Raw genomic sequence first — 16,718 nt, 5'->3', positions numbered from 1 at the left:
CTATCTTTAAGTAAGAAATTGCTTTGAATTCTGTTAAACATCAGGTGTCTTGCTTGGTGGTCTATAGGCTGTGCTCACTAGGAGATCTGGGTTCAGGTGCTGTTCATGTTATCTAGTTCATCAGGTTTTAAATAAATACAGCTAATTCTGTTGCCCAAAGCCATAACCAGCCCTGTCAGATTCACACAGGTCACAGCAAGGTTGTCCCTACTCACTGCAAGAGCAAGGGAGGTCTCCAAGGCAGGATGGCTGCCCCACAGAATCCAGCATTTGTGGGTTGCAGACCCACACAAGAACACTGTTTGCCCTCCTCTGATCCCCACGTCCTTTAAAATAAAGACATCATTCTCAATAGTGGCCAAAATAAGATTTCACAACAGTCCAGTGGAACTGCAATGAGGCACACGACGTATGGGAAATATGATAAAAAGGAACTGCATCTCTTTAATTTCAGATGCACATTGAGTTAGGGATATTTATGTGCTCTTAGCAGAACGTGTAACGGCTCAGATGAACCAGCTACAAGGCCTCAAAAAGTTTTTCAAACGATTGTTCCAAAAATTAATGTGAACAGAAAAGCCATCTAAAACAGCTTTTCTATGAACTATTTCCCGACGCTCTGAGAACTTAAAGCATTGCAACGTGAGAGGAATGGCATAGCAACCACCATGTAGCTTCATTAAATAAAGGGTATAATGTAAGCCATAATTGGCAAAGAGATGATAAATACATATTTTTTATTTAAAGTAAAAAAAAAAGAGAGAGACTTGAAAGGACTGTTACATGCATCTTTAACGGCACTCCTCTAGAAATAACACTGTAAAAGCTGAATTGAGGACTATGTTTTTAAAAGTACACCCAAGCCTAAGCTGCATGAAAACAGGTAATTGCAGATTAATATGCCACTGTAATACTTACACACAAGAGTGCTGAGTTAAAGTTGCCATGGGAAACAAGGCTGAATTTCTTCACTTTTCAGCAATTCAACCTCAATACAAGTTTTGGCAGGTGATTTCTAATGCACTGAGCTTAACAGCTACACAAGAACCACGCTAGCAAAAAGCTGCTGCAGGGGAATACCCAGGTAGAACAGGCAGGGACCAGCACAACTCCACTATCACCCCCCTTCTATGGGATGGGAGCAACCAGCTGCCTCATAAGCCACTTTTTGTGGTCACACTCTGTCCTTAATAAATCACCTTAAGGAAAGACTGTCTCTCAATTGTTCATGTAGTTTCACGCTGTGATCATATCCTTATCTGAACACTTAGAAATAAATTAGCAACTGAACATATGCTTATTCACAGTCTCAACAACTGCAGTTTATGCTGAAATGATGAGTGATATATTTGTTAAATTAACAGTTACGTCCAGTTTTGTTTGACATCACTATTAATTAAAAGCACACACACAAAAAAAAACAAGTAACAAAACCTTGGAATAATTAAGATATACTAAAGAGAACTATCAACATGTTTTTGTATTTAAACCACGCTGTTGAAGTGAGCGAGGAAGGTTATCATCTGTAATCAATTTATTTCCCCACCTCTGGTCTCCTCCATTTCATACCTTCAGGAAGAAGTGAGAGGGTGTGGGGTAAATAACTCCCAAGGATGGTACTCCGCAAAGAGATAGTATAGGGGATGGTATATTTTAAGTAGTTCTATATAAACAGTATACAGATAATACAAAAGAGAAGATGGCTCACCTTTATGATGACAAGGCTCACAGGGGACTCCACGTGGGAGGGATCTCCAAGAAGAGAACCTTCCCTGGTGGTGGTCAGCCCTTAAATGGGGTTTGGGAGAGGTGGAGCCAGGCTCCACCCCCTCCAATCACACAGGTATATCACCTTCACCTGTGCCCCCATGGCTGACTCGGCGCTCACCTCAGGTGACCCATCAGTGGTTCAGGCCGTGATTCAGCAGTTCCCATATAGAGGGGGACATTTCTAACTCCTAACTGATCAGCAAACCCAAGACACTGAAGTCAACTACCTGAAAAACAGACCTAAACCAACAGTACTTTCACCACTGCCAAAAGCTCATTTAGCACTGGAATAGCTCCTAAGCCCAGTGACTTCCCCTAGAGCAAGGCCTGATGCCCTTCTACATATCCTGGCTGCAGGCACACAAGCTTACAGAATATTCATTTTTCATGTAACTATTCTTATGCATTACAGTAGGGACTAACATCCTATTAGAAGCCTAAATTCAAGCTCAGTTTTAAAAAGCTCTGATTTCTATAATTCTGTCATCGTACTTTTTTTTTTTTACCTTTAAGAAAATTATTGCTTCTCATCCTCTTGGCGGAGGCTGAAGGCAAGGTGCAGGGCTTGCTGAGTGAACGGGGCACAGTCCCTCAGCACACTGCCAGCACAAGGGTACAGGCAGCTGCAGATCTGAACCTGGGCAGCTCCTCAACACAGTGTTGAAAGCAGCGGCGCGTGAGGACAAAAGGACAGAGGAGCAAGCCTCTCACTTACTCATGCATCTTCACTTGTGTACCTAAAGTAGCATACGAACCTACCCTTATGAGCTGACAGCATACAGAAACAGGCACTTATAAACTGTTAGCAGACAGCAAGGGAAAAGAGAAAGCAGCAGAGATGGAGCTGACAGATGAAGCACGCTGCCACTGCCACAGGTCCAGCTCCTGCTTGACCCTGCTAGGAGCTGGATTGAGTTCCAAACACAAGGTAAGCTTTGAAGAGATGTGAGGGAGCAGCCATAAACATCCCTTACTGCAAACCCCCTGTTGACCTTTGGCTGGTTAAAACACTACATGGCACAGGCTGTGCCTCTATTCTTCCACTTTTCCCACCTATCCATCTGGGGCAACACAGATAAACTCTCCACCTTCTTTTCTGTCTGGGATGGTCTCATCATTCATAAATAAATCTGTAAGCCAAGCTGCCCTTTTGTGCATTTAAACATGCACTTTGATTTGGGGGCATATCTGCTGAAAGCTATCAAGACAGGCAGTTGACAAGGATGCAGGCTGGCTGGCACGCTCTGTGCCACCATCCCTGAGAACATCTCTCCTCTGCGGAGATAGGGCAGAGACCACAGAAGCAGGGAAGCACAGGGCAGCTGCCACACAGCCACCAGTCACACCACAGATGGCTTCCTAGGGGATCACTGCTGTCCTTGACTCTCCTCGATCCTCTTTGCAGAAGCTGTGCCACAGAACCTCAGAGGGGACCAGACAGCGTGAAAGGGGATGGAAACATGTGAGCTCTGAATGAGAAGCAAGCACCACAGAACAATGAGGTTGCTGGCTGCAGAGGAGCACAAGTAAATATGGAAGGAGGGGGAGCAGATGTGGCAGTACATACCTTGGCACAGAGAAAAAGATAGCTCCTTCTGCTAAGGAACTGGGATGTTTTGAAGAGTAGTCAGTGAGAAATGTGACGTGCACTGCACAGCGCAAGTGCACTCTGCCAGACTTCCAGGCTGAGCTGGCTAAATTTACAGCTATGACTACCCACTGAATGTAACTTGGATCACGGCTTCGCTCTTTATGCAGCCTTCTCATCAAGTTCTAGAGCATTCAGATTTCACTGTATCACTTACCACACTTCCACTTTGCAAGTAAGGAAATAAAAGCAGAAGAATCACGAGGATCACAGCTGAGATCAGAACCTGACCACTCCCAGGTCTGTTCTCATATCACATCTCCAAAACCTGTGTGCCACTGCTCGAATGGAAGATACTGCCTGGAAGACCCTGCACAAAATCAACATCACTGAAATACACAGCGTAGTTTGCTCACCAGGACATGTAGCCCAGCAAAAACCAGAGCAGCAGCCACACTGGTCAACAAAAAGGTGAAACATAGGTAGGGGCATCAGCTAACAAAGGCTCCTTTCTGTAAAGCTGCCCAATTCTAGCAGGCAAATTCAGCCTTTTCAGAGACACCAATTCCCACGCAGTAAGATCCATTTATTTATTTGTCAAACTCATCTGTTTGTAAGGACGTGAGGGCCTGACAGCCCTTACAGCACGCTAGATACTATGCAGACAGGCACTGAACAGAGCAGTCTGGAAAAACAACACTGAAGAACATCTCCACCTTAAAGGTGCAACAAAATATATAGCAGATCTGCATTGGCCCAGGCCATTACTTTCTCTGGCAAGGACTTGGGGACAAAGCTCCTTAAAACAGTAGTAATCATATTCCACTCATGCTCCTTTTTACTGCCAGCTGTAAACTAGCTCCACATGCATCATGGTTTTGCATCAAAATGTGCACGGACCAAGCCCATATCCAAAGGGACAAGGTAGATCCAATTTACAGCCTTGACAGGTCTGTGCACCCGAGGCTGAGCGTGCAGGAAATAGCCTGACATCTCACTTGGAGAGCAGTTACAACCGCCAGCACAGCGACATGCAGAGCCACAACAGCCTCCCACAAAGACCCAGCAAATGGGCAGAGAATTTGCAGTCTTTTTAGTCAGGAAATGGGAGAGATGGGAAGCACTTGAGAAGACTCAAGTCTGATCCTGACTTGCAGTGCTCCTTTGATAGGATAAGCCCAAAGGAAGCCACAGCTGCGCTGGGAAGCAAACCCACTGCACCAAGCCATCTCAGTAATAAGATGCCACACTGATAACAGTTCATCATTTAGTATGTTTGAAGCAAAGCAAACTGAAGTTAATCTCAGGTCTGATGCACGTGTTAACAGCAATATCAGTATGAGGCTAACTGTTCCGTACAGAGGAGGGTACAAAGTCTAAGTTCAGCCTGGACACTCAAAAATTCTGTTTGTTATCAAACCAATATTTTATCTTTCCTTACTTGGCACGTTTTTCCCATTTATGCAGAAACCCTAGGCCCATGCTGCTGATAAATGAAAATATACTTAACTAACTTACTCTATGCTATGATGGAAGAACTGGCTGCAGAAATACATCCAAGCCTCATGTTGATCTCTGCACATCTCAGGAGGTCAGACACCAGCAAACCTTTTTGAGTTGCCCTGCTCCTGTCTCATTACACTCCAGAGTGAACACCCAGAGTTTGTGATAACACATGCGTTGTCACTTCCCTGGTGGAAGTCCGGCACCTTCATTTCACTTCCATTACAGGGGCCTGGCATAGCTCCTTGAGAGAAAAGGAGCTCTAGGGGAACAGCAGTGGAAAGAAGGTGGGAGAAAGCAAGGAAAGTGAGCTATTCAGCACCACGTCTTTTCCTTTCAACTCTCAGAATGGCAGCATCAGCTTACAAGGAGAGAATTAACAGCATCAACCATTTACCTGAGGATGAATCTGTGGTTTATCACATGTGGCCTCAAAATCCAGCACTAAGAAGTAGTGATATCTCTGTGGAGGGAAGGATGACATTGCTGCCATGGAAGCTCCGAAGCCGTGGGACGCCAGTTTCCTGCTTATGACGGAGCCGTACCCTTTGAGAAGAGCAGCAGGGAAGAGCAGGCACACAGCTTGTCTCGCCCTTGGAAGGAAGTGTTGGGGAAACTTTGCTGCTCCAGTATGGAGGAGTGCTATCATTGAACATCCAGAGGCATCTGAAACTGAAGAGAGACTTGTGTTACTTGTGCGCTCTCATCTCAGTGCTGCCAGCACTGCTCCATTGTGCTCTGCCAGGGGTTTTCCCTGTGCTTCCCGGTGTGGCTTCCAGCACTGCCAACCTGAAGCAGCACAGCAGCCTGCACTAAGCACTGCGGATGGAGCGCAAGACAGCCCAAACCACACGCACCTGGAAACCAACCTTCTGCAAACAGCTCTAAATGAAGAGCCACAAACAACAGCCGTGGCTGCAGGTACCAGATCACACGTGCCCACTGAGCCTTATCACAGCAGAACAACACAAACCACCTGCACGTGAGAAGTCTGACCTAAAACCCATTGAAATTTCCAGGGAGATATTCACCCTTTTGTATACAACACAACTTCTGATACATGGCAGGAATTAAAGGCAGCAAGCACACCTCAGCACCATGACCCCTCAAAGCAGTCAGTCACACCAAGAGATCCCTCCTGCTACAGACCCAGGGCAGATGGCAACGCCACGAGCCCCTCCTGCCAAGCCAGCACACAGGCACCCCTTCCAGCTCCGCTGGTTGATGGCAGCCATGTCATTCCCCACAAGAAGCACAGCCTCTGTGGGGCCAAGGACACAGAGCACCAGTTCTGGGCACAGCCCACCATGTCCCACCCAGCCACGTGTGCTCAGTGCGGAACGGGAAATGGAGCGCTCGCAGCCTGCGCACAGATTCACTATTTGCACAGAAGACAGCATTTGCTCTTTCCCATCCGTTAGTCCATCAGGTAAATAATGCACGTGCCAAAACACACACTTAATGAGGTAAATAATACGCCTTGAATAGCAGCTAAATCTGTATTTACCTGCGAGACCAGAGAAACTCGGAAGGACCAGATTAGGAGATAATTGCGGCTGAGCAGGTTGTGTGCTTCGGGTAAACACGCACACTGCAACCTCCCCTTTGCAGGGCTGGGGTGAAAGCAGCACCCAGCACAGCACAGCTGGGAAGCAGAGGTGCTGCAGGACTCCCAGCACTGCCCACACTGCAACTCCACAGCATGAGCACTGCCTCACTCCAGAGCTTCCACATTCTGGGGCACGGCTCGCACTATTAGCGGTGTGCCAAGCAGCAGGTACTCAGAAAACCGAAACTCAAGTTACAAAAGCATAATAAAGAGTTCCCCCACATGCCCAATGTCAAATTTGTCCAAAAGGCACTCAGCCTGACCTATTGCTTTTCCATCTACAGCTTTTACCATCATTAATAAATGCGTTCATGTGCAATAGCAGTTAGTTGCGTTCACTTCTACCAGCCTCAGATAAGAGGTATTTAAGGTGTACGTGCTTCAGATCTTCAGGCCCTCAGCTACAAATCTGAAGGTCCATCACTGCAGTGTAACATCTCAGAACACAGCAGCATGTTAAGTTAGTCATGGTACAACCCAGCCTGTAGCCTGCTGCATTAAGCGAAATATACAGTTGGGATGGGGGAGGCAGGCAGGCTCCAACCCCTACATCAAGCATAGGCAATAAAGCACACCACGCTGTCCACCTACACACAGTAAAATCAGTGCTTCCCTCGTGCATCTTCACCAGCACGGGCAGGCCACCGAATGCGTGCAGTGTCAGTCCTCCCAGCGAGCCCATCCTAACTGCAGGGAGCAGAGGGAGCTGAGCAAGGTGTGCAGGTGGAGCACTCCGCACTGACTGCCCTACGCCGACAGCATACGAACAGGAGCAACCCAGCTGCACAGCCTGTGCTTGGAGCCAAATGAAGTTTTAACTGCGTGTTTACCCAGTCATGCTCCTGGTGCCCTGGGAAGACCTTACATCATCTTCTCTGGGAAGGTCAGAGTGCCTCCGAGCACAAGATAGCTGTTGAGCAAACATGCTTTATTAGAAGTCATGTAAAGCATTTATAACTGCTGTGACAATGCAAGGCACGAGTAATTATCCCCTATCTTTTTCTCCCCTCTAAACATACAAAGCAAGCAATGCAGCTTCAGAAACTAGAAACCCTGCTCTACCCACATAAATCCATGTAGCACGATCCCATTTCCACACCTAAGTAAAAAAGCACACCTATACTTCTAATGCACAGAGGGTGATATTATCATCTCAGATAGTGCAAACTGCCACATCTGGTATCCGACCCCACTGGGTTAGTATTTCATATCACGCAACTCCAATTCCTCACACAGATATATAAATATGAAATATAAGGGGACCATGAGCCACAGCTGGACTGCAGGAATTGCTTTGACAGATTGTACACAGACCTAGGAGAAGGTGACAGCACACTACAGTTGCAACACCCAATAACAGAGGAAAGGGCCATGTCTGGTGGGTTTCAGCTGGAAGATGAAGTCAGCATTAGGTGTGTGTTAACACACCTATTCACCAACAGTGAGATACTGATGAACCTCAAGCCTGGGATCTTGAACTCAACAGGCTCTCTGCAATGAACACTAATTCTTTTTACAATCAAATCTAATTAAAATCCTGGCAGCAAAAGAAGGCATCTCTCCTTCCTTTTAACCCCCAAATATATCCCACTGTAGTCAAGGCAGAAGAGGGGAAAAGACAAACTTTGCTTGGGTTGCCCCACCAACTTTAAAGGATGTATTTTATGAAGCCTCGACTTACATACTAAATTACTTCATGTGATGGGTAAAATGACCTTGTTACAGATATATGCAAAAAATAACAATAAAAAAAACCAAACATACTAAAGGCCAATGCAAATAAAAAATGGAAGAAAAAGAAAGAAGGAAAAGTAAGCAAGGAAGCTTTGGGAGTAATATGGGTCAGTTTATTTCCTTAGTAAAGCCTGGGCACAGGCAACCATGACTGCTGCTCTCTGGCAGACAGCTGAACTCTAGGCTAGAGCAAACAAAAGCAGTCCAAGAAGCAAGGCTTCTTATTTTACTGAGTTATGTTCACAAATAGAAAGGGTAAAAAGACAGGGCCATAAAGATGTATTTTGTAGAATAAAATTGCATACGTTTAGCAACTCCTGGAACAGAGTCTGACAAGAGAAAAAAAGCAGGACTTCAAATTTGGGAGCTGCTCAAATGTGTACAGAGGTCAGCTGAGTGCCCAATATTTCAGCTGCATGAAGATGTAAACGAAGAACAATAGAGGGAACTTTATATATTAAAAAAAAAAAAACACCAGAAAAAAACAACCAGCATTAATCTAAAATAAAATATTTCATTAGAGGGACTGGAGTCCAAAAATTGACACCACCTGGTCAGCCTGGAAGACAAGAAAGGAGGCTTGAGCACAAAACCAGCTCATCCACCACGGCTGTCCAAACTCAGCTATAATAAAATAAAATAAAATACATACAGTCAAACAAACAACAGAACACAAAGCTTTCATAACCATTTTAATAATGCAACATGACCACAGACAGGTAAGTTTGCTTCTTTAATGTGTTAACCTCACAGCATCATCCCTTGAACATTACTCCAGCACACTTTCACAGCAGCGCTCCGTTTTTGGCCGGGTTTGTCTGCAGCACTGGTGGACAACCAAGCCCATGTTTCAGAAAACTCATCATGTAACTTTCCCAGAGCACTGCCCTGAGACGCGCTGTGTTGTCCCAGCGTTACTCATCACTGCTACGACTTAGTATTAATCATTCTGTTTTGCAGAACCGTGCCCAGCCTCTCCCCACTGTGCGTGAGAGGTCCCTGTTCTCAAGAACTTACAGTCTAAACTCATGCAGTGCAGAGTAGGAGGGTAACAGCAGAGAAGAATGAGGGTCCCAGGGCAAACTACTCATCTGAAAGAGATGCACTTCTCAGTGGCTGAGTAAAACCAACCTGCTAATTGCATAACCCTGCCTGGGCATTACAGAAGAAGCAAACACAAAGAAAGGCTGGTTATGAGATGGAGGGCACTCCTGGCTTAAGGAAGTTCTCCCTCATTCCTTCAGCTCACTCTTCCTGCTGCGTCCCTCAGCTGCCATGGCAAAGGCCTGAGTCATGTCAAAGCACCAGAAATCTCTCACTCTGTGAGAGATATGATGGTTGTGAGATTGAGGCAAAGAGAAGTCCTTCCTGGGGCCACCACAACCTATGAGGCTGGAAAACCAACCCACCTCAGCACACGGGGTGACAGGACACACACACACCATGCAGACCATTCAGAAGTGCTCCCAAAAACATGCAGTACAATTCCACTATGATTTTATTAGGCCACCTCTGCCAGGCACTTTTGTCACCTCCTCGACTGGTCTCTTAAGACAGGTTTTGCTGTGTATTTTTAAACTTTCTCCAAGAGTACTGTGGATCAACAAATGGAGCTAAGCTGAAGTTGGAAGTTCTGCACAGTAATGGACTGGTTACTTGGAAGAAAAGTAGAGGAGGAAAATGACAAATATTAAAACAAGCAGCAGAGATGTGTAGAACAAAAGACTGGCAAGCCACAGCAGAAGAGCAGATTCAGTATCAAGGAGCAGTTAGGGAGAATCAGATCCAGAACCTTCAAGCTGTCTCCCATATCTGCACGGAAGTCATGAGAAAATACCCTGGAATGAGGCTACACACAGCAGGATTAAGCAGCCCAACAGCCCTCAGAGGCCAGAAGAAGGCAGCACCATATTCCCTCCTGCTTGTATTCTCCTGCTGAACATCTGACACCAGCTCTGAGCACGTAAGGCCTCGCTGTGAGCTGATTCAACCACAGGAACCCATAAAACGGCTAATGCAGCCAGAATAAAACACAATTAAAACAAGATAGCTTCCTGCCAGCTTAGTGAGACCAAACACCTCAGGGATGGGCTGGATGAGCGCCCGAGCTCTGAGGGGATGCACCCACACTTGCAGGGGCAGGAGGGAGATCAGCCAGTGGAGCTGCTCAGCCTCTCACCCAACCACATGCTACCTATGGCTGGGATGGCATGGCACCACACACAACGTGAAGGCATCCTGGCTCTAGCAGCATAAACACATAAAACGCAGAAGTCAGAAAGCCCACCGGGCCATCCTGTCTGAACCTCATGTAATGTAGGCCATAAAGTTTCCACTTCATTATTCCTGAATTGAGCCCAAAGGCTTCAGCATCTCTCAGCAAAGTTTCTGGCCTCAAATCACAGCATCCAACACAGAGGCTTCCTGCTGCCTTCAGACTGCTTGTTCCAGTGGTCAACCAATTCACCATCAAGAAACAACACATCTTAGTTTTCACCCAAACTTTCCCAGCCCTAGACTTTGGAAAGACTTCTGAGATTTATGGCTTTCAGTGCTCTCTGTGCCAGAGGTAAAGACCTGTAGCTATGCCCGCAGTCAGTAAAAACTACTACTGCTTATTGGCTTAATTTTGTGGAAAGGAGAAACACCAGGCTGGTCTTTGTTTAATGGAATCCAGCATGCACAATTACTTGATTTTCATACAAGAGCGCCTCAGTTGCTTAAACAGCTGCACACCTTTGTTAGCTGAAAAAAATGAATATGAAGGTTAACATTTAAGAGCATCAAATGAATCTCAGCCCAGATGCAGGGAGCCAACACTGACATTACTTGCTATATTCTCATAGCTGATCTTCACAAAACCTCTCTAGATTTTTTTTCTTTAATTTAAAAAAAAAAACAAAAACCAGAAATCTGTAACTCCACCCAAGGTCTGTCCTGTTGGATGGGCAAGCTCTCCAAGCGGCTTTCCAGTCTCGGCAACCCTGGAAAATAAAGCCAGGGAAGTTGTTGACTCTAATATCCAGGATGGCTGCAAGGAAAATAAAAATTCAAAAAGAAAGTGCAACTCCAACAAATACATCTGAACTTATTAATTTCAAAAAAAAAAAAAAGCTATTCGGGAGTGAGGTGTCATTACCTGTACAGTATATCTGGAAAAAGCACAACCATTCAGCTGGCACTTGATCAGCATAGGTAGCACTCTTAGGGGAAAGTTGCCAAATGGGATCTGGCAGCAGCAGTCAGCACTGCTGCTCTAGCACACACTTCATATGCAACAGCTTGTCCTCTTCTCCCCCCACTCCCCTGCTTGCTGTTACACCACACTGTTAGTCTATGGTACAGTCAGAGTAAAAACACCAGTAAAAACACTAGAATGAACATTTCCAGCCACAACGTGTGCTCCTGATCCAGAGATAGGTGAAAGGCACACGGCTGCTACATGGTCTCCCATGTTCTCCCACAAACACAGCCACCACAGCCAGTCCTACACCTGAGCATCACCTGCAGCCTCACTGCCCTTTACTGGGAGGAGACCAACAGCTCAATACAGGAGCTGGACAAGTGCATTTATATATCTTCCAGAACTATACTTCCAAAATTTAAGGGGGAAAAAAAAATAAGAAAAAGGGATCCATTTGAAGTTAAGTATCTCTCAACTGCAGAGCGAAAACTTAAGGTCACATAAAATCACTTCTGTGTGTACACAACCCAAGGACTTCTTTATTTAGCATCAAGCACATTAGCGTGTTGGGCTTTCTGCTCTTATTTTTTCAAGGCTTTAATGGTTTTCTTCTGGATTTTGGTAATGCTCAAATCTGTCTGGCTATATATGCTTTTTTTTTTTTCTGCTTTGGAAAAAATAACAAACACGTCATTCATGTAGAGCAACCCAAAATTGGAAAGAAGCAAGAACCATGGAAGAGCCACACTTTGAAACAAGACAAGAATTTAGTCCACACAGTAAATTAACAACAAAATTCATCTGCAAAGACCAGAAATGAGTACTTTAAAGAGAAACAAAAATATCTGACATCCAATTTTCCAAGCCCACACAATGAAGATTAACCAACTGGATCTCTAAAGCATTATTTATTTTAAGAATAGTTCAACCTTGGAATAATAACTCATATGCCAGCTTTACATTAAAATGATGAGATGCCGCAATGTTGCAAAGAGCACTTAAATGATCGAGTAAAATCAAGTTACCATTCAATGATGCATCTATAAACAACTTCCTAGCAGCACCTGATGGGTTGGGCCCTGGGAGGTGCCCCCACTTGAAGCCCTGCCCTCCTCCCGAGGAACAGCACAAGCACTGACCAAGGGGAACCCCCCCCCCCCACTTCCCTACACTGCAGCTGAAAGAACACGAAGATCTCAAACCAAGCAGCAGCTAACCATCCACTCATTCCTGGGATCAAAACTCAATAAGAAAGAGGAGTAAGTGCGGAAGAGGTAAAACAAGTGCCAGACTTGAGCAAATAGGCCAGCAACAACCACGTAAATCCACAAGACACAGACTTGCAAACGGCAGAACATGAGGGAAAAGGGACATCATCATTTTGTACACCTCACTTTAGAGAAAACACCTGTAACAGTGCAACAGCAATGAAAGAAAGGGAGGAAAAAAAATCCTCCTGCCAGGGAGGGATAAGCAAACAGCCCCAGCAGCCTCTCCAAGTTCACTTCAGTCTCAAGATCTGAAGTCTCAAGATCTGGCCGCTTCCATCCCACGAGAAAACGAAAAGCAAGAAACCCCCCAAACTCCTGCCCCTCCACATCGCCCCTACCTACACATCTCCGCATCCCACCGGGGCTCGCTCCGCGCCCCGAAGCGCACGCCGCTTCCCCTCCCGAGGCTCCAGCAGCGGCCGCTCCCACCCGGCCCGGGCAGCGGAGGCCGCGGCGGCGCCGAGCACCTGCGGAGCGGAGCGGAGCCGGACCCCGGCGTCGAGCGGCCGAGGCTCCGCCACGCCGCCCCACGCCCGCCCCGCGGCCTCCCCCGGCCCCGCCGCTTCTCGTCCCCGGCCCCGAGCCGCGCTGCCCGCCCCGCTCCCGGCAGCGTGCCGCCTCATCCCCCCGCAGTCCCCGCCGCCGCCGCGGAGCACCGGACCGCGGCCCCCTCCCCCCGGGGCCGGGCCTCCACCCCCCGCCCCGGGCCACGGCGGCCCCACGCCTCCTCCAGGCCCGCCCGGCCCCCGCGCCGGGCCGGCCCCGCGGCCGCCCGCAGCCCGGCGGTGCCGCGCCCCGCTCCCGCCCCCCCGCCCGAGCCGGGGCCGCCCCGGGCCGGCCATGCCCCCCCGCCCCGCACACGCTCCGCACCACGAGTCCCCAACACCGCCGCTCACCTCCGCGCACTCTGACCCCCGACCCCGCTCTGAGCGGCAGCGCCGCCGGCCAACCGCAGCGCCTTTTGCCGCCGCCGAGGGCGGGGCTTCCTCCCCAGCGCGTCCTTCTGCGCAGGCGCAAAGCCGCGGCCGCGGCGCGGGGCACGCTGGGGGTTGTAGTTCGGCGCCGCCGCACCGCCCCCCTGCCCGATCCCGCTGCGTGGCTGCGTCTCAGTGCCGCCGTGCCCGCCGCCCGTGCGGGGACGCCTCCAGCTGTTAGCGGCCACCCCGCCCTCCCCACCTCGTGATGGCACCGGGACACCTCCTCACACCCTGGGGGTGAGCCGGCGCTGCGTCACTAGCTGTCACCCTTCTCCCCGGCAGCTGCTTTCCTTAGGTCTGCAAGTGCCACCTCCCGTGTCCTGAACGGGGACCACCGCGGACCTCCTTTTTCCCGAAGTCTCACATATTTCTTTTGTCACCAGGAAATGCCTCGTGTCACCACTGCAGGTCCGCAAGCGCCATCTCCAATGTCATATAACCACAGAATCATTAAGGTTGGAAAAGACTTCTCCGATCACCCAGTCCAACCCCAACCTACTCCCCCATACCCACTGACCATGTTCCTCAGTGCCACATCCCCACGGTTCTGGAACACCTCCAGTGATGGTGACAACCCCACCACTTCTCTGGCACACCTGTGCCAATGTATCACTGCTCCTTACGAGAACGAACTGTTCCTAATACCCAGCCTGAACCTTCTGCCCCTGCTGGCTGCGTCATTGCTGATACAAGCCGGGATGCTGCTGGCCTTCTAGCCCACCTGGGCACACTGCTGGTGCATTTTCAGCTGCTACCATCCAACACCTGCAGATGCTTTTCCTCCACGCAGCTCCCTGCCACTCTGCACTAAGCACATCTTACATCAGCTCGTTAGCCCTTCAGGCTGAAGTTCTCCTTTTTTGCTCTCTTTGCCTGCATCCTTGAACTCTGGAGGCCTGAACCACGTCAGAACTGTAAAACACCAACAGCAAAACATTTAATAATAGGAAGAGTTTCTTTAAGTCCTCTTAGATTTGGTATCTCAGCCTCCCTCCCACGTAAGCAAGCTCTGCTTCTGAGCTGAGCCATGCTTCTGTGATTTGTCGAGCCTTTGGTGACTGATGTGCAGCTTGACAAGGAGCGTGGCAGAGCAAATACAGGGCTTTTCCAGTGTGGCATTCCTTGAGCCATCTGTAAGTGCCCTCTGCCAGCCCTTCCTCATCAATGGTGGGAGCTGGCAGAGACGTGCTGGAAATGACACTGCAGCCCCAAAGCTGGAAATTTAGGACTCACAGTCTGCCTGTGAGTGCTGCTAGTAGGATGAGAGACGAAGCCTTTCATTGCTGACCTCTGGATGTAGGAATAAAACATTATTTTTTTCTCTGTCTAGACAAAAAATCAATGGCTCAAAGATATGTACATGTCTTTTTTTTCATCAGCCAAGCCTGTGCTGTTTCCCAGGCTTGTAGGCACAGTTTTCTCCTGCCCTTTTTGTGTAGTGGGAACTCCTTTCCACCACTGATGTTTGCAGTAAGGGGGGAGGGTGTGCATCTGGCCCTGCTAGCCTCCATGTTCCCTCGGGTCTGTGAGGTTACCTCAAGGTTGTGGGACACCAATGCAACTACCATCACCAACCGTAATTCCAAAGAGGTCCTTTTTCCAGCATAGCTCTCAGGAACTGGATAAGGAACCCACCATGCCACCACCTCAGGACCAACATACTGGGCCCTCTGTCAGCCCAAGAATGGGCAGGAGTGTTTCAGCAGCAGGTCTAGCATATTAGTTGCTTGTCCTACTTCAGAGGTTTTGGGATGGCTGTAAGCAGCGCAGAGGAAATAGGGTCCAGACTGGAGTGGTGGTGAGGCTGCTGTCCCGATCAAATCTTCAAACTGCATCCGGGAAAGTCAACCCAAAGCCTCCAGATGTGCCCCCCTCTCACAGCTAGATCCACAGTGCAGCAGCATGGCCCACAGCTCTAACTTTAAATTGCTTTAGAAACCTGACAGCTCCCTAACAAAGCATCACTTCACCCTGCACAGCTGTGCATTCACCTCTGGGCTGGTGGATGGATGGGGCTTTGAGAGGAGCAGGACAGGCAAGGCAGGAAAATGGGACAAATCCCACACACTGCACATTTAAACACAGTGGGATTTTACAGGGTTACGGCATTAAAAGCATCACTTCATTTTAAAGACAGCTCCTTTAGTTGTGTTCAGTTGCTTGTGCTGAATGCAACTTCTAAATGTCTTACAATACAGACGACAAGTAGTCCTGTATCACTGTTTTCTACTTAACAAGTTAATAATGTGCCAACCCAAATCCTTCAGTTACTAACGCCACCGGTGGGACTCATTAAGCAACGTGAACACATATTTAAGGGAATACTAATATTCACAGTGTACATTTTTATATTCATGTTGTCATTCTTGAAACCACAGCACAGTTCACGTGTTCTGCTAAAACATTTGTTTGCAGAGGATTTCTCTCTCCCCTTTTCTCCAAACACGTATTCTATCATTGTGGTGAATGATATTAATGACAGCTTGTCATCATGGAAAGCTATTCCTAGCAGTCAATTAAAGGGCGTTTTGAAAGAAAGCAGCTCATTCAGCCCTATGGGAGCAAGCGCATCTCATTGTGTGGCAGTGACCCCCTGATGGATTTGGGAACAGCAGCTCAGTGGGGCCAGAAGGTTCACAGATACAGCGCAGGGCTCATGAGTGATAAAGACAGAAGGTTCTAAAGGTGCTGAAATCCTCAGCCTAGGAAAGGCAAAAGAGGTCAGATCAAAAAAGCCATCCACATGTAGGAATATCAGTCAGCAAAGGAGACCCAGGGATGCTGAATGCATTGCTTCACCACTTGTGGTGCTATGTGATCTCCTGCCCAGCATCCTAGTCCGTTTATCAATATCCATCTTCAAATGAGTTGGCTTACTTGTCTGCACTGACATGGCTGAGAGGCTCCTTCAGCTAGTTTTTTTTTCAGCCAACCTGGTTTTGTTTCATTTGGTAAATTTCTAGGTAGCTTTCAGATCCCAGTCATCCTTGCCCTCTTCATTTTGTATGGTAACAAAACCCTGTTACTCTCATCTCTCCTTGCCTCCCCAGGTCCCACACCACCTCAACAGACCTCCTCTGCA

The 16,718-nt window shown here is 48.0% G+C and overlaps 1 protein-coding gene across 2 annotated transcripts in view; it reads right to left on the bottom strand.

The window, feature by feature from the left end:
• The window catches only part of ERI3 (ERI1 exoribonuclease family member 3), a 95,242-nt gene extending 81,604 nt beyond the window's left edge, over positions 1 to 13,638 (bottom strand). The window contains exons 1-2 of one of the 2 annotated variants that reach the window (XM_065740143.1): positions 13,556 to 13,638; positions 5,259 to 5,533 (exon numbers count right to left, since the gene is read on the bottom strand). In XM_065740143.1, the coding sequence (XP_065596215.1) occupies positions 5,259 to 5,510 (252 nt within the window). In that variant the 5' untranslated portion in view covers positions 5,511 to 5,533; positions 13,556 to 13,638. The other variant, XM_065740147.1, reaches the window with a different exon arrangement.
• Between the last annotated feature and the right edge of the window lie 3,080 nt (positions 13,639 to 16,718).

Source organism: Cyrtonyx montezumae, unplaced genomic scaffold (genome assembly GCF_038088225.1).
Source record: "Cyrtonyx montezumae isolate F1298 unplaced genomic scaffold, pur_monq_1.0 scaffold_1, whole genome shotgun sequence".
NCBI classification, from domain to species: domain Eukaryota; kingdom Metazoa; phylum Chordata; class Aves; order Galliformes; family Odontophoridae; genus Cyrtonyx; species Cyrtonyx montezumae.
This window is presented reverse-complemented; position numbering and strand designations above follow the sequence as displayed.